General features: G+C 36.3%; 1 protein-coding gene across 2 annotated transcripts in view; it reads left to right on the top strand.

Annotated features, from left to right (window-relative positions):
- The window catches only part of ZBBX (zinc finger B-box domain containing), a gene marked incomplete at both ends in the record, with an annotated part of 104,919 nt that overhangs the window by 42,452 nt on the left and 46,158 nt on the right, over window positions 1-16,309 (top strand). For both annotated transcript variants that reach the window (XM_082654160.1, XM_082654159.1), the window contains 2 exons: window positions 10,015-10,173; window positions 15,336-15,510. In XM_082654160.1, the coding sequence (XP_082510286.1) occupies window positions 10,015-10,173; window positions 15,336-15,510 (334 nt within the window). The remainder of the gene's footprint in view (window positions 1-10,014; window positions 10,174-15,335; window positions 15,511-16,309) is intronic.

Here is a 16,309-nt window from a genome sequence, read left to right as displayed (position 1 = left end):
AGTCTTGCCTTAGTAATTGGCAGACTTGGGAAGGGACATTTAATATAGGAGTAGCCCCATGCAGGGAAGCCTTACACTTTTACTGTTCTTCATTAATTTCAGCGTAGTTTTTCTTGAATAAATATTTCTTAATTTGTTTGCTTTTGGTTGGTTTCCAGAGTTCTGAAATAGTTTTTAACAAATTTATCCAGTTTAGCATTTGTTTTATGGTGATAGAATTATTTACTGACCTCTTCATTATACAGTCGTCAGAGGTCTATTGAATTTGGCAGGAATTCTATTTTCTGGATATTTAAACTATTTACCTTATTTACAGAGAAATGGTATGCTATCGTGATCTAGATAAAATGATAGCAGTCATTGGAATGCATTTCTTTATGTCATCACTCTGCTAGGTGTTTTTCTTAAAAGATATGTATTCACAACAGCCCTGCAAGGTAGAGATTGTCTTCATTTTACAGGTGTAAACACTTAGACTTAGAGAGGTAAATGATTTACCCTTTTGTGCTGTTATTAATAGTGCCACTTATTTTGCCTGTGTTGACATTGACTCAGCTTGGGTATAAGGAATGAATGTTCAAATGGAATTTTTAGTCATTTTTATCTCAGTAAGTCAGTTAAATTAGATTCAACCAATATTTCTCAAGTACTTACCAGCATCAAACAATGTTCTAGTTGCAAAGCATGAAGGACAGGGCTGCAGGGAGGAGAATTTCATATATATATGTGTGTGTACACATTTATATATATGACATGGTGCCCCCTCTCAAGGAATCAAGGAATTCATCATCACAAAAGAGAAGATAGATATTTTCAAACAACTGTAACACAGCTGACTAAGTGTTCTGACATAGTGATTCTCAAACCTTAATGTATGTTAAATTACATATTAAACTGCAGATTCTGATTCAGTGAATCTGAGTGGGACATAGATTTCATATTTTTAGCAAGCTTTCAGGTGACGATGATACTGTTGATATATGGATCACACTGAAAAGCAAAGCTCCAGCATAGATGTAAGCTGGGAGTTCTAAGAGCACCCAGAAGACATGAGGTTTTTTTGCTGTGGTTAGTTAAGGAAGAAAACATCATCTCAAAAGGATAAACAGTTTGCTCTTGGAGTGATGTCAACATCATGGTAACATGAGATGCTCTGTCTCTCTCCTTCAGTCTACAACTAGTAAAACATCCATAACTCAGCAAAGCTTCCTCTGTCCAACACACTAGGATGCCAGAGAGTTCCACACATCTGTACATCTGGAAGTGAGTGGACTGGAACACAAAGAAGAGGCAGAACTGTTGGAGCATTGGAGGTGGTACCCATGATCCCAGCCTGCTGACCATGGCAGGTGATCCCACAGCCCCAGAGAATCCAGTAGCAGAGCACATAACTCCAGAATCCCAACTGCAGTGGCACCCATGGTCACAGGGGACCAGGCAGCAGTGCTGGAGGCAAGGGCCCACAACCGTGGTCCCTCCATCTTTGGTGGGTGCCTGTGATTCTGGCCTCCCCCTACCTTTGGCAGTGGCATCCTTGAACCTGACAACCCCAGATGCAGCAGGGGTACTCTTGACCCATGCTACTCTCCCCACAATCCGGGTGACCTTGGATGTGGTGGGGTGTCCACTACCCTGTTGTCCCCAGTGGCAATTCTAGCAACAGCAGTGACACTGGCACAGCAAGGCACCAGCAACCCCGGAGACCCAAACAGTGACAACTTGGATACTGAGGACACCTCTGACAGAGGCAGTGGAGGGTGGGAAATGCCCATTCTCAAATATAGCCAGAGGCAGCTCAGGTAAGAGAAACCAAAAACTTGTGCTATAGTGCCACCTACTGAAAAACAAAAGAAAGGCTTTTAATATATACCAACTTGTTTAACTGTTAGAATCAAAGCTATAAAGCTTTATCTAAATAAGACAGGTGTTTGCTACTTCAGATGCGCTGGCAGAGGAACAACTCCTCAAGCACCATGAAAAACCATGATAACACAGTATCACAAAAAGAAAGTGACAATTCTCTAGAAATCGAACTTAAAGTCATAGAATAATACAATCTAACTGATAGAGAATTCAAAATAGCTGTCATGATGAAAGTCAGTGAGTTACAAGGAAACTCAGAAAGACCATTCAAGTAAGCTCAGGAATAAAATTAATGAACAGAGGGAATACTTTAGCAAAACCGAAACTCTGAAAAACAGAACAAACAAAATCTAGAGCTGAAGAACTCAATAAATGAGATGAAGAAGGCATTAGAAAGCACTGGAAATAGAGACCATATGGAAAAAAGAATTAGTGAACTCAAAGATATAAATATAGAAGTGATTCAGGTAGAAGAAAAGAGAGAACTAAGATCTTTTGAAAATGAAGAAATTCTATGAGAACTATCCAGCTCCATTAGGAAAGGCAGCATAAGGATAATGGGTATCCTAGAAGGAGAAGAAAGGGAGAAGGGAGCAGAGAGTTTATTTAAAGAAATAATAGCTGAGAACTTCCCAAATCTGAAGGATCTGGAGATACCAGTCCAGGAAATTAAGAGAACACATTATTATTATCTCAGTGCAAAAAGACCTTCTCTAAGACACATTGTATTAGAACTGTCAAAAGGCAATGATAAAGAATTTCTAAGGCAACCAGGAGAAAAAAGATAGTAACTTACAAAGGAACCCCATCAGGCTATCAGCAGAAACTCTACACGCCAGAAGAGAGTGGAATGACATTCTCAAAATATTGAAAGATAAAATCTGTCAGCCAAGAATACTCTACCCAGCAAAGTTATTTTTCAGATATGAAGGAGAAATAAAGCATTTACCAGACAAACAAAAGCTGAGGAAGTTCATCACCATTAGACCTGCCTTACCAAAAATGATAAATTAATTAGGTTGTTAAACAATTATAGCATAGAGGTTAAAGAGGAAAAAGCAGTAAAAATAAGTATAGACACTTCAATTTGGTTACAAACTCACAACATAAAAATGGATAATTTGAGATAACAAAAACATATAAAGGGGAAGAGGACAAGAATGGAACTTGAATAGGCAAATGAAGATAATATGCCATCAGCAGAAAAAGGACTATTTTATCTATGAGACTTTTATATAAACCTCATGGTAACCACAAAACATAAATCTAGAGCAGAGGCATAAAATATAAAACAAGAGGAAACTGAAAAACATTGTAGGAAACTACCAAAGTAAAGTGGCAGACAGAAACACAAGGAAAAAGAAACAATGGAGATATAGAGAAACCAGAAAACAAGATAAAATGGCAGTACTAAGTCCTCATCTGTCAATAATCATCCTAAATGTGAATACATTGAACTCACCAGTCAAAAGACACAGAATTGCTGGATGGATTAAAAAACAAGAACCAACTCCATGTTGCCTCATGGAGACTCATCTCAGCTCTAAAAGCAGACATAAGCTTAAAGTAAAGGGATGGGAGATGATATTCTAAGAAAGTGGTAGCCACAGGAAAGTGATTGTAAACATACTCATATCAGTTAAAATAAACCTCAAGCTAAAAAAGTAACAAGAGACAAATGTGGACATTATATAATGATAAAGGGAACAATTTATCAAGAATATATAACATTTATTAATATATTTGCACCTAACATAGGAGCACCAAAATATATAAAGCAATTATTAACAGACCTAAAGGGAGGAATTGACAGCAACACAAAAATAGTTAATAGTAGGGAACTTTAACACCCTGCTTACATCAGTGAATAGATCATCCCAGTCAGAAAGTCAACAAGGAAACAGCAACCTTAAATGAAACATTAGACCAGACAAATTTGATAAATTTATACAGAACATTCCATCCAATTGCAGCAGAGTACACATTCTTCTCAAATGCACATGGAACTTTCTCAAGAATAGACCATACGTTTCGGCACAAAACAAATATCAATAAATTTAAGACAATTGAAATCATGTCAAGCACCTTTTCTGATGACAGTGATGTGAAAATAGAAATTAATTATAAGAAGAAAGCTGGAAAAGTCACAAATGTATGAAGACTAAACAGCTTGCCAATGAACAACTGTTGGGTCAATGAAGAAGTCAAAGGAGAAATAAAAAAATACCTGAAGACAAAAATGAAAATACAACCTACCAAAATCTATGGGATGCAGCAAAAGTGGTACTATGAGAGAAGTTTGTAGCATTACAGGCCTGACTCGAGAAACAAAAAACCTCTCAAACATTCTAACCTTACACCTAAAGGAACTAGGAAAAGAAGAACAAATGAAGCCCAAAGTCAGTAGAAGAAAGGAAATAATAAAAATCAGAGTGGAAATAAATGAAATAGAGACTTTAGGCAATAGAAAAGATCAATTAAACAGAGGTCATTCTTTGAAAAGATACAGTTGACACACTTTTAGCTAGATTCACTAAGAAAAGAGGAGGTTCAGATAAATAAAATTAGAAACAAAAGACTAAAAATTACAATGGATACTACAGAAATACAAAGGATCGTAAGAGAATGTTACAAATAGATATACACCAACAATAGGACAACCTAGCAGAAATGGACAAATTCTTAGAATCAAACAATCTTCCAAGACTGAATCATGAAAAAATAGAAAATCTGAATAGACCAATCACTAGTAAGGAGATTGTAACAGTAATCACAAACCCTCCAAAAAGCAAAAGTCCAGGCCTAGACAGCTTCATGAGTGAATTCTACCAAACATTCAGAGAAGATTTAATACCTATCCTTCTCAAACTCTTCCAAATATTTGAAGAGGTGGGAATGTTTATTTTACAAGACCAACATTACCTTGTTACCAAAAACCAAACAAGGACAGCACAAAAAAATAAAATTACAGGCCAATATCTCTGATGAACGTAGATGTGAAAATTCACAACAAAATATTAGCAAACCAGATATAATACATTTAAAGGATCATGCACAATGATCAGGTGGAATTTATTCCAGGGATGCAAAAATGATTCAACAGTCACAAATCAATCAACATGATACACCACATTAATAAAATGAAGGAGAAAATCAAGTAATCATCTCAAAAGATGCAGAAAAAGGACTTGACAATATTCAACACCCATTTATGATAAAAACTCTCAATAAAATATGTAGATAAGTAATATACTTCAAAGTAATAAAGGCCATATATGACAGATTCACAGCTAACATCATACTCAATGATGAAAACCTGAAAGCTATCCCTCTAAGATCAGGAACAAGACAATGATGCCCACTCTTACTACTCTTATTTAATATAGTATTGGAAGTCCTAGCCAGAACAATTAGGTAAGAAAAAGAAATAAAAAGCATCTAAATTGGAAAGGAAGAAGTTAAACTGTCACTATTTGTGGATGACATGATTTTATTTACAGAAAACCATAAAGACTTCATTGAAAAGCTATTAGAATAATAAAAACCATAGATTTGCAATCAATATGAAAAAGGTTGTGTTTCTATACACTAGCAACAAATTAGAAGAGAGAGATATTAAGGAAACAATTCATTTACCATTGCAATAAAAAATAAAATATCTAGGAATAAATTTAACCAAGGAGGTGAAAGTCCTGTGCATGAAAACTATTAACAATATTGCTGAAATTGAAGAAGACACAAACAAATGGAAAGATATTCTGCAATCATTGGAAGAATTAACATTGTTAAAAATAACATATGAGTGATATATTTTTCACATATGTAGGAACTTTTAAGTATTATAAAATAGCATGTAATAGTATTGTGGTGAATTTCTAATCTTAATGATTCTGTTAAATTTTATACCTCTTAGGGGATAGATGGCTTAAGTTTGTTGTATAATTCTACTCTTATAGAATACTTTTAACTTTGTTGCTCAGAAGTTTTGTTTTCTCAAAGTTCATGTAGCCCTCCAATTCCCCTCTCTCCTGCAATATGTCGGTGAGATGAGTGAAAGGAGTATCTCTATTCCTCCCTTCAATGTGCTAGTGCTTGGTCAAACATGAAAATAAATAAGCACAATAAATGTAATTAAAAACAAGAACTCAACAATCTAATCTCTGCGCAAGCAGTTGTATATATCAATGTTATATATGAAAGTTGTTAAGAGAGTAAATCATAAGAGTTCTCATTATAAGGAAAATTTTTTTTCCTATTTAATTTTGTATCTATATGAGAAATGGATGTTCACTAAACTTATTGTGGTAAACATTTCACGATATATATAGTTTTTTTAAATGGAAGGAACAATGTTCATATCCATTATTAGAGATACAATTGAATAATTTTAAGTTTCAGAAAGTCAAAAGTAAAACACATTTTCTGTGTTAACACAATTTGGTAGGGAAAAGGGATTAGACTGGAAGAAGGAAGACCTTGATTCTAACTCAGGCCGCAGCGTTTTGTATCCACAGTAATGGGGATCACAGTTCTGTTCACTTTCCTTGTAAAATTCTTTTAAGAATGAGAAAAATAGAGTATACATATATACTCTAACAACCAAGAAGAGTAATATTTAAATGTGTCGTGGGAAAAAAAAATTCACATTTATTGGCATTTTATTTATGTTGAATTAATGGAATCTTAAGACATTTAGATATAGGATTCCAGTTTATCAGTTATTCATGATATTTATCTTATTTTTTAGCACCAAATTTATTTATTTGTTTTTGTTTTTGGCTGTGTTGGGTCTTTGTTGCTGAGCACGGGCCTTCTCTGGTTGTGGTGAGCCGGGGCTACTCTTCCTTGCGGTGCGTGGGCTTCTCATTGTCGTGGCTTCTCTTGTCACAGAGCATGGGTTCTAGACGCTCAGACTTCAGTAGTTGTGGCATGTGGACTCAGTAGTTGTGGCTTGCAGGCTCTTGAGCACAGGCTCAGTAGTTGTGGCGCACGGACTTAGCTGCTCCACGACATGTGGGATCTTCCTGGGCCAGGGCTCGAACCCGTGTTGTTGTATATATCAATGTTATATATGAAAGTTGTTAAGAGAGTAAATCATAAGAGTTCTCATCATAAGGAAAAAATTTTTTCCTATTTCTTTAATTTTGTATCTATTGGCAGGCAGATTCTTAACCACTGCACCACCAGGGAAGCCCACTAAATTTAATTTAAGAATAAAATCATTTTTTTGGCCATTTAAGGGTCTCTTAATATGCTACCTAAAACTGTTATAAAAATTACAGAATCATTGATAGCAAGATTCATTTTAGGACAGAAATAATCTTTGTTCTGTGCTATTTAAATATGTATATATATATTTGAATGTTAATTCTATCTTGGTAATTTTATATAAAATACTATTGTTTTTTGATATTTTTAAAAATATAAAATATAAACTAGAAGTTTTAACCACCTTTGAAGTCAATAGTACTTTATTCTAGGGAATTTAAAATCAGGTTAAATTGGATTACTTCTCTTAAAAAAATATTTGTTAAAATGCAGATGTTTCTGGAAAAATGAAACATTACCATTGGCTTAATTTCCTTTTTTTCTTGATAAATCAAGTTTATTCAGGTTTAATTTATGAACAATAAAATCACACATTATTTCTGTGTCCACATTGTTTAAAAGTTGTGGTAAAATACAAAAAATGTAAACATAACCATCTTAACCATTTTTAAGTTCAGCAATGATAAGTATGTTCACATTGTTGTGTAAAATGCACTCCTTTGAAGTGTGCAGCTTGATTAGTTCTGAAAATACATTACAATACACTTGTGTAACCTTCAGCATAAATAAATACACAGTATTTCTATCACTCCCCAAATGTTCCTTTGTGTCTCTTTATGATCTCCACTAACCCCAAACCAAGTAATGTCCTCAAGAAGACAACAGGTGCTGGCAAGGATGTGGTGGAAAGGGAACCCTCGTACACTGTTGGTGGGGATGTAAATTGGTGCAGCCACTATGGAAAATAATATGGAGTTTCCTCAAGAAATTAAAAATAGATCTACCATACGATTCAGCAGTTCCAGTTCTGGATATATAGCCAAAGGAAATTAAAACAGGATTTTGAAGAGATAGATACACTCCTATATAGCATCATTCACAATATCTAAGATATGGAAACAACCTAAATGCCCATCAATAGGTGAATGGATAAAAAAGATGTGGTATATATGCACAATGAAATATCATTCAGCCATGAGAAAGAGGATATCCTCTTGCCATTTGTGACAACATGGATCGACCTTGAACACATTATGCTAAGTGAGATATGTCAGACAGAGAAAGACAAATACTGTATGATATCCCTTATATGTGGAATCCAAAATGTCAGACTCATAAAAAACAGCAAAATGGTGTTTACAGGGGATGGGGCCACGAAGGGGATAAGACTGATGTTTAAGGGTACACACTTGCAACAAGTGGTAAATAAGCCATGGAGATCTAATGCACAGTATAATGAGTATAGACAACAATTTGGTATTATAAATATGAATTTCTTTTAAAAATAAGGACTGCTTAGGTCTGTAAAGGCTTTTTGATGCTCTTTGGGAAAATTTGGAGCAGATGCCATAGGTTTGTATATGGACAGCAATACGTGTGCATAGGTCACTTTAGTCACTTTTCATAGATAAATTTATTAATTCAGTATGAAGTAACACTAGTTATTTGGTGTTCACTGATTTATTCCAGAATCAGATTGCAGTGAATCTTAATAGATTTACTAAAGATCATAACTGGAAAGTAGTCTTAGCTATTTAAATAGGTAGCTAGATGAAAATTTTAAAATAGGCACATTTTCATGGGAGAGTATAAAATAATCATTTCTGATCCCTGCTGAAGTTTTCCTCTATCTTGAGAACATTTGCTAAGAAGTAAGACCTATTACTTGTGTTCCTAATGTCAGGTTTTCAGAGAGTCTCCGAAGTGTCTGCATCTTCCCTCTGGAGTTTGTTTGGTTCAAGCTCAGATGGGATCCAGAATCCTGCAGGGTCTCCTTGGGCAAACCAGGCTTATTGCTGATGGGAAGTCCTTTAGAAAATAGGGCCTTCCTGAGATTTGCCTGTTCTTTTCTGGCTACTCTGAAGGCACTTGAAAAGGCTTTTTGAATTCTTGTTTCCCAGTTATTTATTTTAATTCTGTAATTCTCCCTCTCCCTCCCCCAACACCTTATTTTTATGTTATTTTGCCATATGCTATTTACCAGGCACTGTGGTAACCACACAAAGATTGAAGAAGACATGATGTTTTCCTTCTGTGAACTTTTATGGTGTAGACAGACATCAAAAGATGATATAAAATCAATACTGTGTGGGCTGGTAGGGATCTCCTCAGTGTAGAAAGAGGGTGCAGAGAATGGGCGCCTCATGCATCTGTGGGAGGGCGGCAGGGAGAGGTGCCTGGAGCCATGGGAGTAACTTGGGGTGAATCTAGAAGGAGAGGTAGGAGTGTGCCCAGCAAAGAAGATAATAGAGGAGGGAGGGCCTTCCTGGTAAGTGAAACTCATGAGCAAAGGCATGGCGAGAAGAACAACTTGGCGTTTGCTAGGGCACTTCTGGATGTGCACTTTTGAGTAGTTGATACCTTCTAAAGATGTTTTATCACCAACAAAATACTCATTACGGCTTATTCAGGCTCCCGCTAGATTATATTTAGTTCTTTAGCGGTGATGTGCGCAAAATAGCACACCTACCTATTTAGGGTCGATATAGTGGAAAGGCTAGGAGTCATTAGAATTATACACACCTGGGGTCACTTCCCAGCTCTGCCACCCACTCACCATGTGACCAAGGGCAAGTTATTTAAACCCTCAAAACTTTCCTTTCTTTATCCCTAAAACAATGATAAAAATAGTTATGCTTTAGAGTTGAGGATTAAATGACATGTTTTTAAGATACTTAGGATAGTATGAGCTCAAACTAGCCCTTCAGTAGATGGCAGCTGTCACTATTATATGGTTGATGTAAATGGCAATTTGTATTTTTAAATGCTAAATAAAATGCATTGAATTTTATTAGTCATAGAATAATGAAAACAGGATTTAATATATCTAAATTAGTTAAGCTGACATATTAGGCTTTTTATTCCTATTTTGTTTACTTATAGGCAAAATCTCAAATATTATCCAATGTATTGGATGTTGCCCATCAGTTTATAAAGAAAGTTAATCCGGATGAACCCAAAGGGGAGAATCATTCTACAAAAGGGATTAGTGAAAGTCAGCATAAAACCAAATCTCTTCTTCTTCAGGGGAGCAGCTCTGAGGTAAGCTGAGGAAAATATAGTAGACATTTGCTGTCATACATGATCATGGAAACTGTCATTCATATACTCAGCTAGAGCTGTAGAGTTTTGGAGATTATTTGATCACATTGTTGGTTAATATGAATTTGTTTTTTTATTAATCAGAAACACTTTCACTGTAAAAATCCTTTTAAAGAGATTGCTTTGAGTTCTCTGGCTACTAGTTTTTTGATGAATGATCCTTTGATCATATTGCTTTCCAGGCATTTTCACCACATCAGGAAATGAATATTTGGGAGAAATATAAAAAAAACCCACAATGCAATATAACAATTTTATATTAATCAGGATCTCAGAGAGGCTAAAAATACAAAACCTTGCCAAGTGTTTTAGGTGACAGGCAATTTCACAGTTATTTAAAATCAGATTTATACCAAATTGTGTGGTCATTCAGATTGATTACTGATCCTATGATGATAAGCTTTCATCAGCTCATGTTTGTGTTTTAATAATAGACTTGTTGTATTGATTCTTTAGCAAGAAAGAAACTTCCTCAAATTTTGATCCTTGTAATTAATAATCCTCATTCTTTTAGATGCCACTTGCCTTTTCACTGTAGTTCAGAAATAGTAACTTGGCCAGAGTCACACAGCTTGTTACTTTGTGACAGAATCAGACTTGAACTTCAGTCCCGTGAGTTCCTAACCTTTGCTCAGAGAAAATGAAAGAAAACAGGCTCTATGGTAGTAGGCCCTCTTTACAGCGGAGAAACTATACTTGAATTGTCCAGGAAGTTTAGCAGTTTGGCATGAATTTCACTAATAGACCTGCCAAGGGTGCTTGTGAATAATCACTGAATGAGTTACAGTCTTATTAGAATAATAATGTACTGAGGACCGACTATGTGCCAGACAGCATCCTACATATTTTACGTGTATTATCTCTTTTTACCCTTTTAAATTTTTTTTCAGATGAGAAAATAGTGGCAAAGCGTTTTTTTTAATTGCCCAAGATATCATTGATAGTGGAACTTCAGTTTGAACCCAGGCCTTATGACCCCAAATTACCTGCTTTTAACCATTACCCAGAGGCTGTGGTTTTAAGGGTTTCTCCTTCATGCCTGCCATTTTATCTAATTTTTTTTTCATTTTATCTAATTTATCCTACCAATAAAAATAGTGATAAATCAACAGCTAACATTTATTAAACACTGTATGCTAGGCTTAATCCTTTAATTGCTTTATCTTATCCAATAATCAAAATAACCATATAAGTTTTACATTATTTTCTCACTTAACAGATGAGAAAGCCAGAGAAGATTTAAGTAACTAGCTCTACTAGAAAGCTATAGAGCTACTCTTTTGCCTGCTCGTTTAATCCCTAAAATAAATGCTGCCTCTTGTCCCCATTGGTAACTGTGTATGCTGTATAGACCCTCCACCCCTGGTCTTAACTTAAAGACATTAATTCAGTGGTTTCATCCAGGAATGCACATTATAATCAACTGGAGAAACATTAGAGAAACACACATGACTGAGTTTAGCATGTCTCTGGGTGGGTCCAGACGTGTGGTTTTAACACCTGCTCAGTCATTCTGGTGAGTAGTCCTGGTTGGGCATCCCTGCTGTTGACCCTCAGGTGTGCACCTGTACACAGTGCACGCACTAAAGAAGTATCCCCCTCATATGCTTGGTACTACTCTGTGCTGAAGAGCAGAGGTTCTCCAACTGCAATAAGCATCCGAATCACTGGGTAAGTTTGTAAAAAATGTGCATTCCTGGCCTGCCACTCAAACTTCGATTTTTTTTACATCTAGGTTGGGCCCAGGAATCTGATTTTTAATTGGCTTACCAAGCAATTTGCATGCCTGGAAGAGTCAAAATGGTGCTAAAGCCTGGTATCTGTCTTAGGACTTTTCTTACGGATTCAAGCCAGTGGATATCCTTGGAAATGGGTGCAGTTCATGAAAGAACTTTCATTTTAGAGACTGAAACCTGGGTTTGAAATCCTGACTCTGGTTTTCTAGCTTTGTAACATCGGGCAGTTTACTTTAGCCTTTTGATCCTCTGTTTCCTTTTCTGGAAAGTGGGGATATTAAAATGTATTTTGTGGGGTATCATGTAGCCTAGAGGGGTAATGGATGCACAGCATTGGATTCCATATGCTCCTTCAAATTTCCTAGCCCCTGTAGAATCGGGCAGGGTCCTGATGTGCTCTGAATGGAAGTGAAATATGACAGTTCTGAGCTGAAACATTTAAGAGCCAATGTACTATCCTCTGGCTTTTTCCTATCCTGCCACCGCTGCGTGGAAGCCAAGTATTCTATAGGCATAGCTGTAAAATGCAAATGTCTCTGATTCATTGCTTGGAAAGGAGCTGCCCTGGAAAGCTGCTAGAATCACCAGAATACTTGACTCATTTTGTATTAAGCACTGAGTTTTCAGTGCATCTTCACGAGTGCAGCATACATATACACACGCATTCACATATTGCTTACTGAGTACCTGTAAATACCTTCCCACCTACTTCTAAGACAGAGGTATTTCCAAACGAAATTCATCATGTCTTCTCCAAAACCTATGGATGTTACTGTTGGTGGCAGCCTCTCTTCTAGCTTTCCAAGCCAGCAGGAACATTTCTTTTCTTTTCTTTTTCTTTCTTTCTTTTTTTTTTGGTACGCAGGCCTCTCACTGTTGCGGCCTCTCCCGTTGTGGAGCACAGGCTCCGGATGCGCAGGCCCAGCGGCCATGGCTCACGGGCCCAGCCGCTCCGTGGCATGTGGGATCTTCCCTTCCTGGAGCACGACGAACCCGCGTCCCCTGCATCGGCAGGCAGACTCTCAACCACTGTGCCACCAGGGAAGCCCAGGAACATTTATTTTCTACAGTCATTTCTCTTTCTCCTTTGCATATTCAATCAGTTACCACATCTCATCTTAAAACCGTCTGAAAACTCTTGAACATTTGGTCACTTCTATTCTTATTGTTATTCCAAATACTGAAATTAGCTTTTGCTTAAAGTGCAGAAGGTCTATTAAGTGAAAAGTGCATTTTCTTCTCTCCCCTTCTAGAAGCTAATGATTATTCTACTTTTGTATGTATGTATTTCTTAACACAAATATTAGTATGTTGCATACTGCTCTGCAAACATGCTTTTTACACTAAACAGTAGTTTTGCTATCCATATAAGTGTATTCCACAGCCTTCTCATTCTATATAGTGGTTGTAAAATACTCCATGTATTGGATATAAAATAACCTTTAAACTATGTTTTCTCTGATAAGCATTTATACTGTTTTGTCTTTTGCCAGTATAAACTATAGTATAAAAATAATTTTGAAAAATATTGTTTTGCATATATATGAGTATATCCATATGATAAAATCCTAAAATTCTTAGGTGAAGAGGGTTATGCATTTGTAATGTTGATAGATATTGAGAAATGGATGTAAATTTTAATTGGTTTCCTTGCATCCAAACTCACTGTTCTCCAATTTCTTTCTCTCCCACACTACTGTGTGGGACTCAGTAGCTACTGGGTGGGACTCTTCAGTAGGTTTGCATTTCCAATATGTTTAAGTGTAATTTTCTCTGGATGGCAGGCAGGATCCTTTACAATCTGCCCCTACTTGTCTTTCCACCCTTTATATTTTCTCATATCCCACTTTTTGCTATAGCAACACAACTGCATACAGTTCCATGCCACTGTGTTCTTTAACTCCATGCCTTAACATATATACCATTCTCTCACTCCGGAATACTGACCCTGCCACTTTTTTGTCCATAGGATTCTTGTTTATCTGAGTTAAATTCCTGCTCTTTGCTTCTATTTCTATTTCTGTGTTTCTGTGTCAACGACTAGCATAGTGTCTGTAGGTTCCAGATGCTTTTTGTTTATACTGAATTTTATATATGCATACATTTAACGATTTTCTCTCAATTGTCCTCTGACAATCTGCCTGGTTTTTTGCAATTAAGGGCTGAACACAGAGGATTCTACTGTTGTATCTAGAAGATACACATGGAGATTTAGCAATTTCATCAGTGTAGGTAATCCACATTTGATAATTCAGCATTGGTGAGGAACTTATTTTGCTTTAGTTTCCTAATTTGGCTGTTCTCTCTGATTCACTGGATAACTGCCAATTCCTACCTTTATTTTCTTCTGTGTGTTCACAGTGGATCTATATTTTGTACGGAATTCATCCTTTCCCCCCGTCATTACATTGAGAAGCAGGCAGTGTTTCATCTGCATTCATTAATTTGTCCATTCATTCAGCTAACTTTTAATGAGCACCTACTTTGTGCCAGGCACTACTCTTGGCACTGAGGAAACAGACAACATTCCTGATCCTATTAACATTCTAATGGGGAGAGACCAGCAATAAACAAACATGTAGAGTAAATTCCCATGGAGATAGGTTATTGAGAGAAAAATAAAGCAGATAAGAGATTGGAAAGTTGGGGAGAAAGGGGCTTTGTTTTTAGGGTCATCAGTAGCGTCATCACCTATTCTCTGAGTAGGTGATGTTTGAGCCAAGACCGAGTTAAATGAGTGGAATGGCTGTGTGAAGATATGAAGAGGGACCATTCCAGACACTGGATATAGCTAGCACAAGGCCCTCGAGTGGAATATGCTTGATGAGTTCCTAGAACTGAAAGAAGATAAGTTTAGCTGGAGCAGAGTGAATGAAGGGGAGAATTAAAGGAAGTGAAGTGAAAGGCAGGGGCGTGCAAGGTTGTGTACAGCCTTGTAAGTCCTAGTAGGAACTGAGGGTTTCACAGGGAGTCATTGGAGGGTTTGGAGCAGAGAAGTGACATCAGATTTACATGTTAAGAAACTGTTCTTTCTGCTGTGGGGAGGTTGCAGGGAACAGGCGACTGGAGAAATAGGATTAGATACAAGGTTATCACTGCTTTCCAGGGAAAACACTGGTGGATAACTTAATGATAAACCCTCAGTCCTGTAGGCTCTAGTTTTAGTACTTTCTGAAGAGACCGTTTAAAACTGTCTATAGTTTTAAAGAAATCAGTAAAGCACATAAATAAGTACAACTTAAAAACATTCTATTCTAAGTTTAAAAATAATGTGTGATTCACAGTGCTCAGTAATTAATGCTACCTGTATTGTAAGATAGAAAACATTTAGTAAAGCATACTTAGATACACTATTAATTGTTTTAGGTAGAACTTTCAACAACAAAAAAAGAAGAATGTACAAATACAGGAGATAGGCCCTTGTGTGAAGGGCCATTTGTTGAACAAGCTTCTGCCCAATCCTTTCAAGAAGTTCTAAAGCAATGGAGAACTGGGCATCATGATGACAATGAGAAACAGAAGTTACATGCAGCAAAACCAGGTACCGCTTTTTTTTTTTTTAAATAAAATGAATGCTTTAAAATAAAGCTGAATTTATTTTATCTCCATTCTCCATGAATATAAATGCAGTGTTCAGAAACACTGAAACATTGGGATAGTAGTTTGATATAACTCTTCAAAGGAGTAGTCACTCTATGACCATTGGTTTAGTGGTTTAATATTTATAACCCCCTGAATTGGGCATTGGGGATATATTTGCCTTTGTTTCCTACGTAAATTCAGGCTGTCGAATAGAGAATTCGATTCTCTCAGCTCCTCTTCTAGCAGAAAGTTTTGTCAGAACAACTATTCCTATATTGAACTGTAATTACAACACATAAAACAGGACGATCTATGAGATGAGAGGAATAGAGAATTTTCTTGTATGTGTCTTGAGAAATATATTTCAGGGACTGCTGTGAAGTTCAGGGGGATAATTAATTTGTCTTTTGTTTTTCTTTCTTTTTGAAGAAATATTTGTTTTTATTTTTCCTTGGTAATTTTCACGCCCATATTCTAGACATTGAAGATCTGGATGACCGAAGTGTACAGTGTCTTCTCTTTGTTTCCCAGTACCTTTTGAGGGAAATCATACCTTTAGAAGTATTCAATTTATTAATTTTATTACTCAGAATCTTGTTGAGGCTTCCAATTGCTTTTCATTAAAAATAAAGTATCAGATAATAAACTTAAATCATGTAACTTAGTTGACAGCATTCAATTTTATGATATTTATTTCATTTTTTTCCCAGTGAAGGACCTCTCCTGATTAGTCCTCTTTTGTAACATAGTGTAATTCC

This window comes from Grampus griseus, assembly GCF_964374135.1.
Source record: "Grampus griseus genome assembly, chromosome: 5".
NCBI lineage: Eukaryota > Metazoa > Chordata > Mammalia > Artiodactyla > Delphinidae > Grampus > Grampus griseus.
The sequence above is the reverse complement of the archived record's forward strand: the minus strand, read 5'-3'. Positions and strand labels throughout refer to the sequence as shown.